This window comes from Anguilla anguilla, chromosome 6, assembly GCF_013347855.1.
Source record: "Anguilla anguilla isolate fAngAng1 chromosome 6, fAngAng1.pri, whole genome shotgun sequence".
In the NCBI taxonomy this organism is placed as follows: domain Eukaryota; kingdom Metazoa; phylum Chordata; class Actinopteri; order Anguilliformes; family Anguillidae; genus Anguilla; species Anguilla anguilla.
The window spans coordinates 50,447,865-50,470,557 of record NC_049206.1 but is presented as its reverse complement, the minus strand read 5'-3'; the positions used below and the strand labels follow the sequence as shown (position 1 = coordinate 50,470,557).

General features: G+C 39.5%; 5 protein-coding genes across 5 annotated transcripts; 2 read left to right on the top strand and 3 right to left on the bottom strand.

Annotated features, from left to right (window-relative positions):
- Positions 1-838: 838 nt before the first annotated feature.
- On the bottom strand, positions 839-2,014 carry LOC118230659 (trace amine-associated receptor 13c-like). Its single transcript, XM_035423865.1, has one exon. It carries the CDS (start codon positions 1,989-1,991, stop codon positions 882-884), a length of 1,110 nt encoding a protein of 369 aa, XP_035279756.1. The 5' UTR covers positions 1,992-2,014; the 3' UTR covers positions 839-881.
- A 1,538-nt stretch (positions 2,015-3,552) lies between these two features.
- On the bottom strand, positions 3,553-4,993 carry LOC118230567 (trace amine-associated receptor 13c-like). Its single transcript, XM_035423679.1, has one exon. The coding sequence runs from the start codon at positions 4,979-4,981 to the stop codon at positions 3,872-3,874; it is 1,110 nt and encodes a 369-aa protein (XP_035279570.1). The 5' UTR covers positions 4,982-4,993; the 3' UTR covers positions 3,553-3,871.
- Positions 4,994-6,316: 1,323 nt separating this feature from the next.
- LOC118230206 (trace amine-associated receptor 13c-like) lies at positions 6,317-10,355 on the top strand. Its single transcript, XM_035423018.1, has 5 exons — positions 6,317-6,522; positions 6,719-6,852; positions 7,002-7,120; positions 9,237-9,267; positions 9,404-10,355. The coding sequence occupies exons 1-5, from the start codon at positions 6,317-6,319 to the stop codon at positions 10,306-10,308; spliced, it is 1,395 nt and encodes a 464-aa protein (XP_035278909.1). The 3' UTR covers positions 10,309-10,355.
- A 1,959-nt stretch (positions 10,356-12,314) lies between these two features.
- On the bottom strand, positions 12,315-13,708 carry LOC118230515 (trace amine-associated receptor 13c-like). Its single transcript, XM_035423614.1, has one exon. The coding sequence runs from the start codon at positions 13,697-13,699 to the stop codon at positions 12,590-12,592; it is 1,110 nt and encodes a 369-aa protein (XP_035279505.1). The 5' UTR covers positions 13,700-13,708; the 3' UTR covers positions 12,315-12,589.
- A 4,233-nt stretch (positions 13,709-17,941) lies between these two features.
- Positions 17,942-19,060, top strand: LOC118230205 (trace amine-associated receptor 7a-like; the record flags this gene model as incomplete). The annotated part of the gene is made up of 2 exons (XM_035423017.1): positions 17,942-17,972; positions 18,109-19,060. Coding segments are annotated over 2 exons (936 nt in total), but the record flags the coding sequence as incomplete, so codon positions are not given.
- Positions 19,061-22,693: the final 3,633 nt, after the last annotated feature.

The following is a 22,693-nucleotide window of genomic DNA, read 5'->3' as shown; positions in this document are numbered from 1 at the left end:
TGGGACTCCACTGAACCACAGTAAAAAGTCATTATCACCAAATAGAGAACACTTGGAACAGTGGTGAATCTTCCCAGGAGAGGCTGGCCTGCCAAAATATTTCTCCAAGGGCACAGCGAAAACTCGCCCAGGAAGTCACAAAATCTCCCAGAAGAACATCCAGATAACTGCTGGTATCTCTAGTCTCAGCTAAGGTCACTGGTCATGACTCCACAAAAATTGGATTCATGGGACAGTAGCAAGGTGGAAACCACTGCTAAACCGAGAGAAATACCAATGCACTTTTGCAGAAAAAACACCTGGATGATCCCAAAGCCTTTAGGGAATGTTGTGTGACTACCAATGTTTTTTTTCCACATGGAATACTTAATCAGTTATATATTTACAATAAACAGAAAGTATGAGCTTTTGTCTTCCATTTATTTACCTGTTTATATTTTAATTTACAACCTTAGCTACTGGAGTGATATATACACTTGTTTTATACAGAAAATTTTACCTATACAATTCAGTCATAAATTCATGCCTTGTGAAAATGTATTCATGAAGTTTGTTTCACTATGTTCTCTTAGCTCTTATTTTTCTGTACAATAATTTTACAAATTTTAAATGTTATTTTATATTGTTTGGACTTCACCATTTATGATGTGGAGACATGTTTGGCAGCATTAAAAGAAGCTTGTGTTCACTGCAGAGAATTTATGATCACAGGTAGTAATAAATAAAAAAACAATGTGCTGGTGAATTCAGTGTCTGTTTCCCTGCATATTCCCCCAGTACACTGCATGTATGCTACTGATTTCAAACAAACATTTGTGTTACTGATTTCCATGGTTTTGCAGTTTTAAGATCTCTTACTACAATGTTCAATGTCAGATTGTTCAGTTCTCCTCTAAAAGCACATTCAACAATGAAGATTCTGAGCCACATATTCTAAATGTTAAAATTAGCTTTACAGACTTCTGAAACCATGGATAGAACAAAGCATAAATGATAGGATTGATTGATGAATTTAGATATAAAAGAGTAACAGTACTCATATATGTAAGATACTCAGATGGTGTTGTTATATATACAGAAAGAAAAGCATTTATGTAGTAGGGTAGTAAACACAGTAAGAACACTGCCACTAGAATTCCCAGTTTTTTGGCTGCTTTCCTTTCTGATCCTGTTGAAAAATTGTTCATTTTTGTGCCACTTGAATTTTGTTTTCTGACACAATTTATTTCATGTGCATGCTTTCTGGCAATAGCAAAAACATTCAGGTACATAATTATGATTGTCACGCAGGGCACAATAAATACTATTACAAAGTCAAAAATGGTCCAAAACTCATTAGCTGTAACAATACACTCGGTACATGTTACATTTCCTGTTATTTCAGAAATATTTCCATTAATATAAATAAACAGTACATTGTAGATGAGTGAAGACAACCAGAGAATGTATAGCATCCTCAAAGTTAGATTCACTGTCATTTTAGTGCAGTAAAGAAAGGGGTTGCTCAGAGCAAAATATCGGTCCACTGCAATAAGAGCTACATTGTAAATAGACACACAAGTCATGTAAAAGGATGCTATATTAAAAAGTGTGCAATATATTGTCTCAAGACACCAGTGTGGATCCAGCCATGAAATAAAGTGGAAAGGCATCCCAGTTACTCCAACTAGAAAGTCTGCCACAGCCAGAGAGAGAAGGAGGATGTTGGTTGGTGTGTGGAGCTGCTTGAAGTGGCAGATGGAGACGATGACAAGTAGATTTCCACAAACCGTCACAAAAATGACTGCTGCTACAGTCATGTACAACAGTACATCAGCTGGTGTTGGTGGTGCTCCTGAACAGGACAGAGTTGAAGAATTTCCACAGGATTCTCCTTTATGAACTTTTGTGAGATTTTTGAATATAGAGGTGTCATCAATCAGATTCCCTGCCGTTATATTTAACGTGCAGATGAGAATTATCTTCAAAGGAAAAGACTTAAGATGCAGCATTATGTGACTACTTAGTCATCATTCCTTTGCTTTTGTAAACTGTAGTAATATATATATGGTGGGGTTACCATTTCATTTATCATACTGAATGGTAATGAATGCCCAAAAGATTTAATTAGAACTGTTGTACAGGATGTGTTGTCAGGAGATGAGTGCACACCTGAGGGCAGCCAGTGATTTTATTCTAGGTATCATCAATGTATGCCTCTTTTGAGCACATCTTTTACTTCACTGCAACTCAACATGAAACATTTTCTGAAATTATATTCCTCAGCAATATTGCCAAGACATGCCCATTAATTTTGATTGTATTGTTATTTATTTATTTACTTATTAAAAAATTGCATACTTAAATTTTTAATGATCAAGTCTGCTGCATTGTGATACTGTGGCCTCCCAAGATGATACACTTTTTGCAGTAGGGTTGTGGGGGCATCTTCTTTGATTCACAAACATGAAGTAGGTCCATTAGCCAGCCAGGTCAGCCCAACTATTGCAGGCTAGCCGTGATAGCTACTCCTTTGAGGGAATTTTCCCCAGATGTCTGCAAAACCTGCCTAGAATAACAGTGAACAACGTTCACAGGATAATCCACTCAATGACTAGTACTCCCACCACTCGTAAAAAGGAGAAAGTCCCTGACAGGCACTGGTGACATGGCAATCTACGCCACTAGGCCCCTCTTGCCAGCTATTAATATGGTCAAATGTGTAAGAGGGTGAGCCACAAAGTATGGTGAGAAAATGCACATCGAAGCTGAATTTAGGGTAGGGAACTCTCCCTGCCCACCACTGACAGGCCAGAGAGACAGACATTGCTGTAATCTCCTGCTGAATGCAGCTGGAAGACGGAGTTTTATGAAGCGGTGGATCTCATTCAGTCCAAACTCAGCAGCGGCTTTGAAAGTAGCAGCGTTCAGGGAGAGGACTGTTCTCAATGCAGCAAACTGCAGCACAGCATCATCACCAGCATTGGATACCCAGTCTCTTCAGCTCCCCAGAAAGCTTGGAATATAGTTAAATGCAAAAGTATTAGCCTGGCTAGTGAGTCCAAATCACTGGGGCTGGCCTGCCAAAAAATTTCTCCAAGGGCACAGCGACAACTCACCCAGGAAGTCACAAAATCTCCCAGAAAAACATCCAGATAACTGCTGGTATATCTAGCCTCAGCTAAGGTCACTGGTCATGACTCCACAAAAATTGGATTCATGGGACGGTAGCAAGGTGGAAACCACTGCTAAACCAAGAGAAACACCAATGCACTTTTGCAGAAAAAACACCTGGATGATCCCAAAGCCTTTAGGGAATGTTGTGTGACTACCAATGTTTTTTTTTCCATATAGAATACTTAATCAGTTATATATTTACAATAAACAGAAAGTATGATGTTTTGTCTTCCATTTATTTACCTGTTTATATTTTAATTTACAACCTTAGCTACTGGAGTGATATATACACTTGTTTTATACAGAAAATTTTACCTATACAATTCAGTCATAAATTCATGCCTTGTGAAAATGTATTCATGAAGTTTGTTTCACTATGTTCTCTTAGCTCTTATTTTTCTGTACAATAATTTTACAAATTTTAAATGTTATTTTATATTGTTTGGACTTCACCATTTATGATGTGGAGACATGTTTGGCAGCATTAAAAGAAGCTTGTGTTCATTGCAGAGAATTTATGATCACAGGTAGTAATAAATAAAAAAACAATGTGCTGGTGAATTCAGTGTCTGTTTCCCTGCATATTCCCCCAGTACACTGCATGTATGCTACTGATTTCAAACAAATATTTGTCATACTGATTTCCATGGTTTTGCAGTTTTAAGATATCTTACTACAATGTTCAATTTCTTCATAATGATGCACCACAGATTGTTCAGTTCTCCTCTAAAAGCACATTCAACAATGAAGATTCTGAGCCACATATTCTAAATGTTAAAATTAGCTTTACAGACTTCTGAAACCATGGATAGAACAAAGCATAAATGATAGGATTGATTGATGAATTTAGATATAAAAGAGTAACAGTACTCATATATGTAAGATACTCAGATGGTGGTGTTATATATACAGAAAGAAAAGCACTTGTGTAGCAGGGTATTAAACACAGTAAGAACACTGCCACTAGAATTCCCAGTTTTTTTGCTGCTTTCCTTTCTGATCCTGTTGAAAAATTGTTCATTTTTGTGCCACTTGAATTTTGTTTTCTGACACAATTTATTTCATGTGCATGCTTTTTGGCAATAGCAAAAACATTCAGGTACATAATTATGATTGTCACGCAGGGCACAATAAATACTATTACAAAGTCAAAAATGGTCCAAAACTCATTAGCTGTAACAATACACTCGGTACATGTTACATTTCCAGTTATTTCAGAAATATTTCCACTGGTATAAAGAAGCAGTACACTGTAGATGAGTGAAGACAACCAGAGAGTATATAGCATCCTCAAAGTCAGATTCACTGTCATTTTAGTGCAGTAAAGAAAGGGGTTGCTCAGAGCAAAATATCGGTCCACTGCAATAAGCGCTACATTGTAAATAGACACACAAGTCATGTAAAAGGATGTTACTTTATAAAGTGTGCAATATATTGTCTCAAGACACCAGTGTGGATCCAGCCATGAAATAAAGTGGAAAGGCATCCCAGTTACTCCAACTAGAAAGTCTGCCACAGCCAGAGAGAGAAGGAGGATGTTGGTTGGTGTGTGGAGCTGCTTGAAGTGGCAGATGGAGACGATGACAAGTAGATTTCCACAAACCGTCACAAAAATGACTGCTGCTACAGTCATGTACAACAGTACATCAGCTGGTGTTGGTGATGCTCCTGAACAGGACAGAGTTGAAGAATTGCCACAGGATTCTCCTTTATGAACTTTTGTGAGATTTTTGATTATAGAGGTGTCATCAATCAAATTCCCTGCCGTTATATTTAACGTGCAGATGAGAATTATCTTCAAAGGAAAATACTTAAGATGCAGCATTATGTGACTACTTAGTCATCATTCCTTTGCTTTTGTAAACTGTAGTAATATATATATGGTGGGGTTACCATTTCATTTATCATACTGAATGGTAATGAATACCCAAAAGATTTAATTAGAACTGTTGTACAGGATGTGTTGTCAGGAGATGAGTGCACACCTGAGAACAGCCAGTGATTTTATTCTAGGTATCATCAATGTATGCCTTTTTTGAGCACATCTTTTACTTCACTGCAACTCAACATGAAACATTTTCTGAAATTATATTCCTCAGCAATATTGCCAAGACATGCCCATTAATTTTGATTGTATTGTTATTTATTTATTTACTTTATTTACTTATTTAAAAATTGCATACTTAAAATTTTAATGATCAAGTCTGCTGCATTGTGATACTGTGGCCTACCAAGATGATACACCTTTTGCAGTAGGGTTGTGGGGGCATCTTCTTTGATTCACAAACATGAAGTAGGTCCATTAGCCAGCCAGGTCAGCCGAACTATTGCAGGTTAGCCGTGATAGCTACTCCTTTGAGGGAATTTTCCCCAGATGTCTGCAAAACCTGCCTAGAATAACAGTGAACAACGTTCACAGGATAATCGACTCAATGACTAGTACTCCCACCACTCATAAAAAGGAGAAAGTCCCTGACAGGCACTGGTGACATGGCAATCTATGCCACTAGGCCCCTCTTGCCAGCTATTAATATGGTCAAATGTGTGAGAGGGTGTGCCACAGAGTATGGTGAGAAAATGCACATCGAAACTGAATTTAGGGTAGGGAACTCTCCCTGCCTACCACTGACAGGCCAGAGAGACAGACATTGCTGTAATCTCCTGCTGAATGCAGCTGGAAGACGGAGTTTTATGAAGCGGTGGATCTCATTCAGTCCAAACTCAGCAGCAGCTTTGAAAGTAGCAGCATTCAGGGAGAGGACTGTTCTCAATGCAGCAAATTGCAGCACAGCATCATCACCAGCATTGGATACCCAGTCTCTTCAGCTCCCCAGAAAGCTTGGAATATAGTTAAATGCAAAAGTATTAGCCTGGCTAGTGAGTCCAAATCACAGGGTCCTGCTTCTAGCTATGGTGCCTCTGACCACTTCCAGCAGATAACCCAGCAGGCTAACCCACAGCTCCCCACCTATATAAGGAACAGCCTGGCCCTTGATACATTCATCTGAGGGTTCAGCCTGACACCAGCAGCAGGTCCACATCACTCGCCCAGATAACCTCACCAAAGTGTTGGCCCACACTAAAGATGTGGAGGCAAATCTGAAAGTCCACTTTCCAGGAGGACAGCAACCAGGACACCAAGGAACCTCCAACTGGGACGATGACAGCATGGCAAGACCTGAGGTGCTGGGAGTGCCAGAGGAAGAGGCACCTGGTGAGAAAGTGCCAGAGGCAACCACAGGCAGCAGAGGACAGTGAACAGCTATCAGGAACAGAGCACTGTCAGCCTGTGGGACAGACATGCCCTGACAGGAGAAGGTTGGGCCACTTGGGAGATGATGAGAACAGCCTCTATGTACAGAGCAAGTGAGCCGGGACCCCAGTGAGAGCCCTCATCGACATAGGCTCCACCATCAGCCTGATTTAGACTGGACTACTCCCACATAGTGCACCCTGGTTAGCCACAGATATTAACTTAGGGACAGTGACTGGGTAAACAGCCAATGGGGAGTGTCACGGCCAGCTACCCTTACATCTGGGCCCAGTGGTATGCCCTGCTCAGAGACAGGCGCCTGCCCCAGCCCACTACCACCAGTCCTAGTTGTGTTGTTGACTCTGGTGAAGGAGAGGTCTCCAGGGAAACAGACCTTGCCATAGAACAGCTTATCCAGTACAACAGTGAGGGACTCAGTCCAGGTAGTGCAGCCATCCAAGCCCACATCACCCACCACAACACTGTCTTCAATATAGCGGCCCCAATTAGGCAGTGACTAAGGCAGATAAAGGCAAAAAATCCAAGAAATGACAGCAGCAGGTGACTCAGAGTCCCTGGGCATCTCTGGCAGTACTAGTGCCAAGGAAGGATGGCTCCCTGAGGTTCTGCATACAGTACAATTGGCTGAACACAGCCACTCACCAGGACTCGTACCCCCTCCCTCGCATTGACGATGCACTAGACAACTTAGTGAGCTCAACGTGGTTCAGCTGACTCCACCTCTGCAGCAGCTACTGGCAGCGGCCTGCTCCAAGACAACATTCACCACTGGCAGAGTACTGTCACCGCCATGCCTCTCTCATTGCAAACAGCCCAGCAGTGTTTGAACACCTGATGGAGAAGTTCCTACAGGGCATTCCAGCGACAGCCTGTGTGGTCTACTTGGATAACATCAAGGTCTACGCACCCACCTAGAACATGGCACCATCAGTGGCTCGTCAGCTGTTGGGGATGTTCGCCAGGTTAGTGGTCCTGCAAGAACTCCGCAGAAACCAGGACAGGAACTTCGAAAGCCAGCTTGAAACATGCTGCACCCACAGAGCGACTGCCTGGAGGAGCATTTCAACAGGACATTAGCAAACTCTAACTTAGCTGTTTCAAAAACAGATAGGAACTGAAGGTGCAGTACAGGCCTGCTAGAACAAAACCGGGGAAGATACCAGGCGTTTAGTGATGCCTATGGGTCACAGACTTGGGCAATCGTCGAATGCAAAGGATCTGCAACCAAGTACTAAATATGATCACTTTATTAAAGGAGTACCATGGTGATTTTCACACTTTCTCAGTTTTATGTGCTATTTGCACAAGAGGCATTGAAGAAACACAATGAGTAAAGTATTAAATATGTCCGTTCTGTATTTTGGATAAATATGCGTGTTCAATTTATCGTCCTATTTTCAACCGGTTAAGAAAGTTGTCAACTTGGTGCGTCACAAACACAGTAACCACTCCCCTTTCCACACCCCATAAACCCATGGATAACTCGAGACCCATAGTTTGCCGCCGCTGGCTTACAGGCAAGACAATGCAAATATTTTACTAACGTTAGGTTCACTTAAATTAGAGTGCCTTTTAAGGACTATTTGATTATTTCTGGTTATATTCATTTAGCTAGCTAGCTAACGTTAGCTAGCTAGGTAGTTTGCTTTCATAAGGCAATGTTATCGATAACGTTAGCTAGCTAGTTTGCTTTTATGAGGACGTTATAGTTGTGCTTTTATCTTAACTTGGCTAGCTAGATAGCAAAAATTATAACTGGATATAAGTCAACGTCCTTACCTTAGCTATTTATCGATACTTGATATACTACTAAGCTAGCTAGTTTGTGTGTCTCCCAAAAAGAGCGCGTATCATGGGGGTAGCTATGGTAACGGGGCACGGTCTGTCAATCATAGCTAACTGACAGTTCTCATTACCACGCCCAGACGGTTCGGGTGAACTTTCATAGTGGGAAATTTAGGCTTAGAAAAATACGTTTTAAAGTACATTGAAATGACTGAATAATAAAAAAATTATGCACATTAGTTTTGTTGTTGCCTAAAGACAATTGGGAAGCGTCACGTTCAACAACCACAATTTAAAGATTATCTTCATTTAGGTCCTCTAAAATGGCTGAATTATGTATTTAAAAAGGCTGTAATTCCTACTCACTTCACCCACTATCGATGTATATACCCTCAGATTAAAGCTGACAGTCTGCACTTTAACCTCATATTCACTGTTTCATTTCAAATGTAATGAGCTGGAGTACACAGTCAAAACAACAAAAATCATGTCACTGACCAAATATTTATGGACTGCACTGTAGCTATATATAGCTGGCTAAAATATAGCTGTGTATAGCTGCAACGTGGATTTAGTTGGTTTGAGTATCATCAATGTCAATGTCAATTTCTGAGTCCTAGTCACAGTCCATTTATTAAGCTGTCAATCGAAATAGAATTTGTAAATATTGATTGATAAGTGGCAGAGCAAGTGGCAGTTATAACTCTCCTCCTCAAGCGCTTGTTTGCTTTTAGTGGTAGTTACAGTGCACCAGACTGAGGAGTGTACACTTCTGTAAGTGCCTGTAGAAAGCCGTTTCCTCTATTTGGATTACATAATTAGTCCGTCCCATTTGCAAATTCAGTCTCTTTGCACAACAGTACATCCCAGCTCAATAGATAAACTAAAATCTGATGGGGATTCATTAACAACCACCAAAAGGAAAACACCTGCAACTAAATCATATAAATATGACTCAGCAGTCAATGCTCAAGGATTACAAAGGATTCTGGTGAACTAACTACACTATGCTGCATCTTATTCTGACTTGAAGATAGTGCTTGGTGACATCGGTAACATTGCAACCATTTTCATTTATGAATTTCACAGAAGATCATCAATGGAAGTCCTGTGTTAATTCATCCAACTTAACCTGTTTAGGAGCAACGCCAATACTGTCTGATGCACTGTTGTATTTGTCTGTAGCAGCAGTTGTTTTCGTGACAGTGTGTGGAAATCTACTGGTGATCATCTCCATCTGCCACTTCAAGCAGCTCCACACACCAACCAACTTCCTCCTCCTCTCTCTGGCTGTGGCAGACTTTCTAGTTGGAGCAACTGTGATGCCTTTCCACTTTATTATGTTGATTGATCCGGACTGGTGCATTGGTGAATTGTATTGCGCCATTAATAATGTCGTTTCCTATTCCCTGACTGGTGTGTCAATTAATAGCGTCGTTTTTATTGCAGTGGACCGATTCTTTGCTCTCAGCAGCCCTTTTCTTTACTGCACTAAAATGACAGGGAAGCTAACTTTAAGGATCATATTGATTCTCTGGTTGTATACATTCATATACAATGTGGCTCTTCTGTATAGCAATGGAAATATCCCTGAAATGAAGGAAAATACTACATGTGTCGACTGTATTGTCATAATAAATGAAATATGGGCCATTGCTAACTTTCTTATAGTACTCGTTCTGCCGTGCATAACAATAATTATTATTTATGTGAACATTTTTTATATTGCCAAAAAGCATGCAAATAATATCACGTGTGTCATGAAACAACATACAAACAGCAGAAAAGTAAATAATTATTCAATGGCATCTGAAAGAAAAGCAGCAAAAGCACTATCAATTCTTGTGGTAGTGTTTCTACTGTGTTTAGTACCCTGCTTTGCAAGCGTTTTTGTTGATGTATATGTTAGGAAACCATCTGTGTATCTTTCCGTTCTAATTACCTTAACTCTACTTTATCTAAATTCATCATTGAACCCTATAATATATGCCCTATTCTATCCATGGTTTCAAAAGTCAGTAAAACTCATTTTAACACTCAGGATATGTGGAACAGAGTCTTCCCTTATGAATGTGTTTATAAAGGAAACATAAAAACTTTGCTGTATATAATAATGAAGAAATCAAACATTATAGTTTTATCTCGAGTGTACAAGTATGATTCAACAGCATGTCTCATTGATTGAACATGTTTGTTTTTCATTGTTCTTGTATTTTATTTTTTCCCATCCCATGAGTTCATCTACAGTCTTATCACTTATTGCTTTCATGTTATTGCAATTTGATCATAGTTATTGCAATATGATCATCGTTTGTATGCTTTGAGGTTTTGTTATTAAAAGTGAAACATACTTGTTTGAACGTAAAAAATCATTTTGACTTATTTTAACATTTTAACTTAGTAATGAATACTTATCAATGAAGCCACTCTCTGGTTTTATTTTTACTCCTAGTGAAAAGATTGTTAAACTTTTTCAGCCAGATAGCACACAGCCCTCAGATAGTTACAAACCTACGTTGGCATTCACTGTAGTTAGATATCTTGGCATTTCAAATTGGGAATAACATTTGGAGTGAAAGTACAATATGGTAAAAACAATAATAATAATTTTTTAAAAACTGCTGTAAATGAAAGCTGTAAATCAGACATGCACAATATTGAGAACTTATTTTTACGGTTATTCTTTACTGAATGCCTGATATTTATTTGACATGCAAGAATAAGTTATACCATGGAGATATAGGGTTACATTGATACATGGGGAAAAGGTTCTTATTTTAGGACACATTAGATCAGTGGTTCCCAACCTTGGTACTGGGGCACCGCCATGTGTGCTAGTTTTCTTTCCAACCACATTTGATATTCCAGAATTTTTTTCTTCTGAATTATGTGCTTTTCATGTTTAGAGGGATTGTTTATGCTCCTAAGCCACATTATGACAAACACAGCGATGCATGCCATGAAGAATAAAAAACCTCTGCTAAAATTATGCCTATTGTGCTATATTACAAACACTTAGGCCAACATAAAAAGAGAATCATTTTTTTAACTGAGCAAATTAAAGACTGAGGTGAATTAACAGGCCCCTAATTAGGTCATTGAACACATATGTTTAAGTTCTTTCATCATTTTTCAATACACAGGTCAGGCTCCTTGTCATTTGCAGTGTCTTTAAATTCTTCATTATCTTTTCTTTTTTAAATAATATTTTATTGGGATTTTCCATAACACAATATAAATAACAATCACCCAAGGTAGAGGGGAAAAAAGATAATAAAAATGAAAACAGGGTCTTTTAAAGAAAGTAATGACCATTACACATCAAGAACACACCATCTGGCTTGGCACAAACACTCAAAACAAAAAGAAAAAGAAGGTGGATGGCACACTGTGGATTTTGTTGGTGGTCCTCTTCAGCTTCACACAGAGAAAGGTAGTCCAGAAATGGCTGTCATATATCAAAAAATCTATTAAGATTATCCACCATGCTATATCTTACTTTGTCCATATGTAATATACCAGCGAGTTCAGTTAACCAGGTCTTAAACAGAGGCACAATATCTTAGTCCAGGGCCTTAGAATGACTTTCATCACTATTACCATTCAATACATAATAGTGCTTTGCACAGAGACACTCCCGTTTAGTAGGGAAAACCAAACAGTGCAATCTTTGGTTCAGGTTCAACTGTACAAATTGGATTCATGGGACGGTAGCAAGGTGGAAACCACTGCTAAACCGAGAGAAACACCAATGCACTTTTGCAGAAAAAACACCTGGATGATCCCAAAGCCTTTAGGGAATGTTGTGTGACTACCAATGGTTTTTTTTTCCACATGGAATACTTAATCAGTTATATATTTACAATAAACAGAAAGTATGATGTTTTGTCTTCCATTTATTTACCTGTTTATATTCTAATTTACAACCTTAGCTACTGGAGTGATATATACACTTGTTTTATACAGAAAATATTACCTATACAATTCAGTCATAAATTCGTGCCTTGTGAAAATGTATTCATGAAGTTTGTTTCACTACGTTCTCTTAGCTCTTATTTTTCTGTACAATAATTTTACAAATTTTAAATGTTATTTTATATTGTTTGGACTTCACCATTTATGATGTGGAGACATGTTTGGCAACATTAAAAGAAGTGTTCATTGCAGGGAATTTATGATCACAGGTAGTAATAAATAAATAAAAACAATGTGCTGGTGAATTCAGTGTCTGTTTCCCTGCATATTCCCCCAGTACACTGCATGCATGCTACTGACTTCAAACAAACATTTGTCTTACCGATTTCCATGGTTTTGCAGTTTTAAGATCTCTTACTACAATGTTCAATTTCTTCATAATGATGGACCACAGATTGTTCAGTTCTCCTCTAAAAGCACATTCAACAATGAAGATTCTGAGCCACATATTCTAAATGTTAAAATTAGCTTTACAGACTTTTGAAACCATGGATAGAACAAAGCATAAATGATAGGATTGATTGATGAATTTAGATATAAAAGAGTAACAGTACTCATATATGTAAGATACTCAGAGGGTGTTGTTATATATACAGAAAGAAAAGCATTTATGTAGTGGGGTAGTAAACACAGTAAGAACACTGCCACTAGAATTCCCAGTTTTTTTGCTGCTTTCCTTTCTGATCCTGTTGAAAAATTGTTCATTTTTGTGCCACTTGAATTTTGTTTTCTGACACAATTTATTTCATGTGCATGCTTTTTGGCAATAGCAAAAACATTCAGGTACATAATTATGATTGTCACGCAGGGCACAATAAATACTATTACGAAGTCAAAAATGGTCCAAAACTCATTCTCTGTAAAAATACACTCGGTACATGTTACATTTCCAGTTATTTCAGAAATATTTCCACTGGTATAAAGAAGCAGTACACTGTAGATGAGTGAAGACAGCCAGAGAATGTATAGCATCCTCAAAGTCAGATTCACTGTCATTTTAGTGCAGTAAAGAAAGGGGTTGCTCAGAGCAAAATATCGGTCCACTGCAATAAGAGCTACATTGTAAATAGACACACAAGTCATGTAAAAGGATGCTACCTTAAAAAGTGTGCAATATATTGTCTCAAGACACCAGTGTGGATCCAGCCATGAAATAAAGTGGAAAGGCATCCCAGTTACTCCAACTAGAAAGTCTGCCACAGCCAGAGAGAGAAGGAGGATGTTGGTTGGTGTGTGGAGCTGCTTGAAGTGGCAGATGGAGACGATGACAAGTAGATTTCCACAAACCGTCACAAAAATGACTGCTGCTACAGTCATGTACAACAGTACATCAGCTGGTGTTGGTGGTGCTCCTGAACAGGACAGAGTTGAAGAATTGCCACAGGATTCTCCTTTATGAACTTTTGTGAGATTTTTGAATATAGAGGTGTCATCAATCAAATTCCCTGCCGTTATATTTAGCGTGCAGATGAGAATTATCTTCAAAGGAAAATACTTAAGATGCAGCATTATGTGACTACTTAGTCATCATTCCTTTGCTTTTGTAAACTGTAGTAATATATATATGGTGGGGTTACCATTTAATTTATCATACTGAATGGTAATGAATACCCAAAAGATTTAATTAGAACTGTTGTACAGGATGTGTTGTCAGGAGATGAGTGCACACCTGAGAACAGCCAGTGATTTTATTCTAGGTATCATCAATGTATGCCTCTTTTGAGCACATCTTTTACTTCACTGCAACTCAACATGAAACATTTTCTGAAATTATATTCCTCAGCATTAGTGCCAAGACATGCGCATTAATTTTGATTGTATTGTTATTTATTTTATTTATTTATTTACTTATTTAAAAATTGCATACTTAAATTTTTAATGATCAAGTCCGCTGCATTGTGATCCTGTAGCCTACCAAGATGATACACTTTTTGCAGTAGGGTTGTGGGGGCATCTTCTTTGATTCACAAACATGAAGTAGGTCCATTAGCCAGCCAGGTCAGCCCAACTATTGCAGGCTAGCCGTGATAGCTACTCCTTTGAGGGAATTTTCCCCAGATGTCTGCAAAACCTGCCTAGAATAACAGTGAACAACGTTCACAGGATAATCCACTCAATGACTAGTACTCCCACCACTCGTAAAAAGGAGAAAGTCCCTGACAGGCACTGGTGACATGGCAATCTACGCCACTAGGCCCCTCTTGCCAGCTATTAATATGGTCAAATGTGTAAGAGGGTGAGCCACAAAGTATGGTGAGAAAATGCACATCGAAGCTGAATTTAGGGTAGGGAACTCTCCCTGCCCACCACTGACAGGCCAGAGAGACAGACATTGCTGTAATCTCCTGCTGAATGCAGCTGGAAGACGGAGTTTTATGAAGCGGTGGATCTCATTCAGTCCAAACTCAGCAGCAGCTTTGAAAGTAGCAGCGTTCAGGGAGAGGATGCAGCAAATTGCAGCACAGAATCATCATCAGCATTGGATACCCAGTCTCTTCAGCTCCCCAGAAAGCTTGGAATATAGTTAAATGCAAAAGTATTAGCCTGGCTAGTGAGTCCAAATCACAGGGTCCTCCTTCTAGCTATGGTGTCTCTGACCACTTCCAGCAGATAACCCAGCAGGCTAACCCACAGCTCCCCACCTATGTAAGGAACAGCCTGGCCCTTGATACATTCATCTGAGGGTTCAGCCTGACACGTCCCCAGCAGCAGGTCCACATCACTCGCCCAGATAACCTCACCAAAGTGTTGGCCCACACTAAAGATGTGGAGGCAAATCTGAAAGGCCACTTTCCAGGAGGACAGCAACCAGGACACCAAGGAACCTCCAACTGGGACGATGACAGCATGGCAAGACCTGAGGTGCTGGGAGTGCCAGAGGAAGAGGCACCTGGTGAGAAAGTGCCAGAGGCAACCACAGGCAGCAGAGGACAGTGAACAGCTATCAGGAACAGAGCACTGTCAGCCTGTGGGACAGACATGCCCTGACAGGAGAAGGTTGGGCCACTTGGGAGATGATGAGAACAGCCTCTATGTACAGAGCAAGTGAGCCGGGACCCCAGTGAGAGCCCTCATCGACATAGGCTCCACCATCAGCCTGATTTAGACTGGACTACTCCCACATAGTGCACCCTGGTTAGCCACAGATATTAACTTAGGGACAGTGACTGGGTAAACAGCCAATGGGGAGTGTCACGGCCAGCTACCCTTACATCTGGGCCCAGTGGTATGCCCTGCTCAGAGACAGGTGCCTGCCCCAGCCCACTACCACCAGTCCTAGTTGTGTTGTTGACTCTGGTGAAGGAGGGGTCTCCAGGGAAACAGAGCTTGCCATAGAACAGCTTATCCAGTACAACAGTGAGGGACTCAGTCCAGGTAGTGCAGCCATCCAAGCCCACATCACCCACCACAACACTGTCTTCAATATAGCGGCCCCAATTAGGCAGTGACTAAGGCAGATAAAGGCAAAAAATCCAAGAAATGACAGCAGCAGGTGACTCAGAGTCCCTGGGCATCTCTGGCAGTACTAGTGCCAAGGAAGGATGGCTCCCTGAGGTTCTGCATACAGTACAATTGGCTGAACACAGCCACTCACCAGGACTCGTACCCCCTCCCTCGCATTGACGATGCACTAGACAACTTAGTGAGCTCAACGTGGTTCAGCTGACTCCACCTCTGCCGCAGCTACTGGCAGCGGCCTGCTCCAAGACAACATTCACCACTGGCAGAGTACTGTCACCGCCATGCCTCTCTCATTGCAAACAGCCCAGCAGTGTTTGAACACCTGATGGAGAAGTTCCTACAGGGCATTCCAGCGACAGCCTGTGTGGTCTACTTGGATAACATCAAGGTCTAGGCACCCACCTAGAACATGGCACCATCAGTGGCTCGTCAGCTGTTGGGGATGTTCGCCAGGCTAGTGGTCCTGCAAGAACTCCGCAGAAACCAGGGCAGGAACTTCGAAAGCCAGCTTGAAACATGCTGCACCCACAGAGCGACTGTCTGGAGGAGCATTTCAACAGGACATTAGCAAACTCTAACTTAGCTGTTTCAAAAACAGATAGGAACTGAAGGTGCAGTACAGGCCTGCTAGAACAAAACCGGGGAAGATACCAGGCGTTTAGTGATCCCTATGGGTCACAGACTTGGGCAATCGTCGAATGCAAAGGATCTGCAACCAAGTACTAAATATGATCACTTTATTAAAGGAGTACCATGGTGATTTTCACACTTTCTCAGTTTTATGTGCTATTTGCACAAGAGGCATTGAAGAAACACAATGAGTAAAGTATTAAATATTTCCGTTCTGTATTTTGGATAAATATGCGTGTTAAATTTATCGTCCTATTTTCAACCGGTTAAGAAAGTTGTCGACTTGGCGCGTCACAAATACAGTAACCACTCCCCTTTCCACACCCCATAAACCCATGGATAACTCGAGACCCATAGTTTGCCGCCGCTGGCTTACAGGCATGACAATGCAAATATTTTACTAACGTTAGGTTCACTTAAATTAGAGTGCCTTTTAAGGACTATTTCTGGTTATATTCATTTAGCTAGCTAGCTAACGTTAGCTAGCTAGGTAGTTTGCTTTCATAAGGCAATGTTATCGATAACGTTAGCAAGCTAGTTCGCTTTTATGAGGACGTTATAGTTGTGCTTTTATCTTAACTTGGCTAGCTAGATAGCAAAAATTATAACTGGATATAAGTCAACGTCCTTACCTTAGCTATTTATCGATACTTGATATACTACTAAGCTAGCTAGTTTGTGTGTCTCCCAAAAAGAGCGCGTATCATGGGGGTAGCTATGGTAACGGGGCACGGTCTGTCAATCATAGCTAACTGACAGTTCTCATTACCACGCCCAGACGGTTCGGGTGAACTTTCATAGTGGGAAATTTATGCTTAGAAAAATACGTTTTAAAGTACATTGAAATGACTGAATAATAAAAAAATTATGCACATTAGTTTTGTTGTTGCCTAAAGACAATTGGGAAGTGTCACGTTCAACAACCACAATTTAAAGATTATCTTCATTTAGGTCCTCTAAAATGGCTGAATTATGTATTTTAAAAGGCTGTAATTCCTACTCACTTCACCCACTATCGATGTATATACCCTCAGATTAAAGCTGACAGTCTGCACTTTAACCTCATATTCACTGTTTCATTTCAAATGTAATGAGCTGGAGTACACAGTCAAAACAACAAAAATCATGTCACTGACCAAATATTTATGGACTGCACTGTAGCTATATATAGCTGGCTAAAATATAGCTGTGTATAGCTGCAACGTGGATTTAGTTGGTTTGAGTATCATCAATGTCAATGTCAATTTCTGAGTCCTAGTCACAGTCCATTTATTAAGCTGTCAATCGAAATAGAATTTGTAAATATTGATTGATAAGTGGCAGAGCAAGTGGCAGTTATAACTCTCCTCCTCAAGCGCTTGTTTGCTTTTAGTGGTAGTTACAGTGCACCAGACTGAGGAGTGTACACTTCTGTAAGTGCCTGTAGAAAGCCGTTTCCTCTATTTGGATTACATAATTAGTCCGTCCCATTTGCAAATTCAGTCTCTTTGCACAACAGTACATCCCAGCTCTATAGATAAACTAAAATCTGATGGGGATTCATTAACAACCACCAAAAGGAAAACACCTGCAACTAAATCATATAAATATGACTCAGCAGTCAATGCTCAAGGATTACAAAGGATTCTGGTGAACTAACTACACTATGCTGCATCTTATTCTGACTTGAAGATAGTGCTTGGTGACATCGGTAACATTGCAACCATTTTCATTTATGAATTTCACAGAAGATCATCAATGGAAGTCCTGTGTTAATTCATCCAACTTAACCTGTTTAGGAGCAACGCCAATACTGTCTGATGCACTGTTGTATTTGTCTGTAGCAGCAGTTGTTTTCGTGACAGTGTGTGGAAATCTACTGGTGATCATCTCCATCTGCCACTTCAAGCAGCTCCACACACCAACCAACTTCCTCCTCCTCTCTCTGGCTGTGGCGGACTTTCTAGTTGGAGCAACTGTGATGCCTTTCCACTTTATTATGTTGATTGATCCGGACTGGTGCATTGGCGAATTGTATTGCGCCATTAATAATGTAGTTTCCTATTCCCTGACTGGTGTGTCAATTAATAGCGTCGTTTTTATTGCAGTGGACCGATACTTCGCTCTCAGCAGCCCTTTTCTTTACTGCACTAAAATGACAGGGAAGCTAACTTTAAGGATCATATTGATTCTCTGGTTGTATACATTCATATACAATGTGGCTCTTCTGTATAGCAATGGAAATATCCCTGAAATGAAGGAAAATACTACATGTGTCGACTGTATTGTCATAATAGATGAAATATGGGCCATTACTGACTTTCTTATAGTACTCGTTCTGCCGTGCATAACAATAATGATTATTTATGTGAAAATTTTTTATATTGCCAAAAAGCATGCAAATAATATCACGTGTGTCATGAAACAACATACAAACAGCAGAAAAGTAAATAATTATTCAATGGCATCTGAAAGAAAAGCAGCAAAAACACTATCAATTCTTGTGGTAGTGTTCCTACTGTGTTTAGTACCCTGCTTTGCAAGCGTTTTTGTTGATGTATATGTTAAGAAACCATCTGTGTATCTTTCCGTTCTAATTACCTTAACTCTACTTTATGTAAATTCATCATTGAACCCTATAATATATGCCCTATTCTATCCATGGTTTCAAAAGTCAGTAAAACTCATTTTAACACTCAGGATATGTGGAACAGAGTCTTCCCTTATGAATGTGTTTATAAAGGAAACATAAAAACTTTGCTGTATATAATAATGAAGAAATCAAACATTATAGTTTTATCTCGAGTGTACAAGTATGATTCAACAGCATGTCTCATTGATTGAACATGTTTGTTTTTCGTTGTTCTTGTATTTTATTTTTTCACATCCCATGAGTTCCTCTACAGTCTTATCACTTATTGCTTTCATGTTATTGCAATTTGATCATAGTTATTGCAATATGATCATCGTTTGTATGCTTTGAGGTTTTGTTATTAAAAGTGAAACATACTTGTTTGAACGTAGAAAATCATTTTGACAACTTAGTAATGAATACTTATCAATGAAGCCACTCTCAGGTTTTATTTTTACTCCTAGTGAAAAGATTGTTAAACTTTTTCAGCCAGATAGCACACAGCCCTCAGATAGTTACAAACCTACGTTGGCATTCACTGTAGTTAGATATCTTGGCATTTCAAATTGGGAATAACATTTGGAGTGAAAGTACAATATGGTAAAAACAATAATAATATTTTTTTTTAAAACTGCTGTAAATGAAAGCTGTAAATCAGACATGCACAATATTGAGAACTTATTTTTACGGTTATTCTTTACTGAATGCCTGATATTTATTTGACATGCAAGAATAAGTTATACCATGGAGATATAGGGTTACATTGATACATGGGGAAAAGGTTCTTATTTTAGGACACATTAGATCAGTGGTTCCCAACCTTGGTACTGGGGCACCGCTATGTATGCTAGTTTTCTTTCCAACCACATTTGATATTCCAGAATTTTTTTCTTCTGAATTATGTGCTTTTCATGTTTAGAGGGATTGTTTATGCTCCTAAGCCACATTATGACAAACACAGCGATGCATGCCATGAAGAATAAAAAACCTCTGTTCAAATTATGCCTATTGTGCTATATTACAAACACTTAGGCCAACATAAAAAGAGAATCATTTTTTTAACTGAGCAAATTAAAGACTGAGGTGAATTAACAGGCCCCTAATTAGGTCATTGAACACATATGTTTAAGTTCTTTCATCATTTTTCAATACACAGGTCAGGCTCCTTGTCATTTGCAGTGTCTTTAAATTCTTCATTATCTTTTCTTTTTTTAAATAATATTTTATTGGGATTTTCCATAACACAATACAAATAACAGTCACCCAAGGTAGAGGGGAAAAAAGATAATAAAAATGAAAACAGGGTCTTTTAAAGAAAGTAATGACTACTACATCAAGAACACACCATCTGGCTTGGCACAAACACTCAAAACAAAAAGAAAAAGAAGGTGGATGGCACACTGTGGATTTTGTTGGTGGTCCTCTTCAGCTTCACACAGAGAAAGGTAGTCCAGAAATGGCTGTCATATATCAAAAAATCTATTAAGATTATCCACCATGCTATATCTTACTTTGTCCATATGTAATATACCAGCGAGTTCAGTTAACCAGGTCTTAAACAGAGGCACAATATCTGAGTCCAGGGCCTTAGAATGACTTTCATCACTATTACCATTCAATACATAATAGTGCTTTGCACAGAGACACTCCCGTTTAGTAGGGAAAACCAAACAGTGCAATCTTTGGTTCAGGTTCAACTGTACAATCATAGATGTCAGAGAACCACTTGAATATGATTCACCAAAAATGACCCAGTTTTTGGGAATGTCCAGAAAATATGGGTCAAAGAGGCTTCTGCAGATTTACATCTATCACTGAGAAGAAATGGTACAAAAGATTCTCTGAAATTTAGTTTCTGAAGAAAGAAGTCGGTGCATCACATTGAACTGGGTTTTTGAAATTCCTTTTAAATTCTTCATTATCAAGTGGCCATGTGTCCATCCTTTCATCAATTAGGCCATTGGTTTGCCTCAGTTTTTAATTTGATAAGTTAAATTATTCTGTTACTTCAGAATTGTTTGCGATATAACATTAAGCAGAATGGGAACTGCATTAGATAGGCCAGGAAACATTGTAATCGGTAGCATTGTGCCACCTACTGGCCACGTTTTTATATTATGCATCAAGCAGAATGTGCAGAGTATTGTGAAAAAGTATTTTCAGGGTGAAGCAGCTCGCCCTGTTCAAGAACAGGCATCTGCCCCAGCCCACAGAGGAAACAGAGCTTGTCCTGGATCCGCTTATCCAGCACGGCAGTGAGGGACTCAGTGCAGAAAGTGCAGCCAGACAGGCCCATGTTACTCACCACAATATTGTCACTGGCACAGCGACCCCAATCGGGCAATGACCTAAAGGAGCACAGCGAAAGGCGGTGAAAGTAAAGGTCCAGGAAATGGCGACAGCAGGTGTTTCTAAGAGTCCCTGGGCGTCTCTGGCAGTGCTAGTGTGGAAGGACAGCTCCCTGAGGTTCAGCATAGACTACCGGTGGCTGAACACAGTTACTTGCAAGGGCTCGTACCCCCTCCCATGCATCGATGATGCACTAGTCAGCTTAGGGAGCTCAACGCAGTTCAGCTCATTCTACATCTGCAGCAGCTACTGCCAAGTCCCGCTCATGTTAGAGGCCTACTCCAAGACAAAGTTTGCCATTGGCAGAGGACTGTGGGAGTACAACGTCATACCTCTCCAGGGATTTTCCGGCATTTAAATGTCTTCAGCTGGCCGCCAGTGTTTTATCATGCCACGTAAACGAAATTGCACAAAAAGAAATAAAATAAAATAAAACTATTGGAAATTGTCCATACATTTATTGGTACAATTTTTTCATGAATGATAAGATAATGCATCACAAGTTTTTTTTAAGTTTTAACTGTTTTCAAGTAGCTATTCCAATACATGCAACCTTAGACACGATAACTATACAATCTGCCTAATTGCATAAAAAAGAGAGTGCTGACGATACAGCCAGCCATTCAAGTCTCCGCTATCGATGTGATTTTCAACAAAAACCAGCTATCGTAATAAAAATGTTTTTTGTCTTTATACGGCAATTGTCATTTATCGACTTTTTGAAAAATTATAAGCATTTCAAGACATACTGCAAATGCAAATATCTATTCCTGTAGAATGACCCCCTTAAAATGTGTAAATCCTTCAGTATAGGTTATATCTCCCCTCCCCCCCACCAATTCTGGCCTATGGTAACAATTATTTATATTTGAAATAATAATAATTTAATTGTTCCAATTTTTTATTGTTGTCACATTCTTTTTTTATAGCTTCTCATTCCATTCTAGATGTAGCTAAATATAGGGAGACACTGCAGTTGCTGTCACACAAAGTCATCACCAAAACCCTATTTTGAGACTGGAAAAGCCCTGCTCTCTGACTGCAAACAGCCCAGCAATGTTAGAACAGCTGATGTAGAAGGTCTTACAGGTCACTTTTTATACATTATAGTGCCCTGAAATGGGGGGGGGGGGGGCAGTGTATAAAAAGTGCTGTAATTTCTACATGGTGAAGTCAAAATGTTCCATTACAAATCTAAAATTGTGGAGCACAGAGCCAAATCAAGAAATTAAAAAGCTCACTGTTGCTTGTAAGTTTCAATTACAAGTGTAAAAAAGGCGGGGGGGGGGGGGGGGTATCTAAAGTAGTTTATATTAATTGTTAACTAAATATTTACACTGAAATCAGCAGGTGTACATAGAAAACATCGTTCCGCTCTTGATATCTTCTTGGACTCTATCATTTGATTGAATCACACTCACTCTCAACTTCGCACTCTCCTCACACAAACA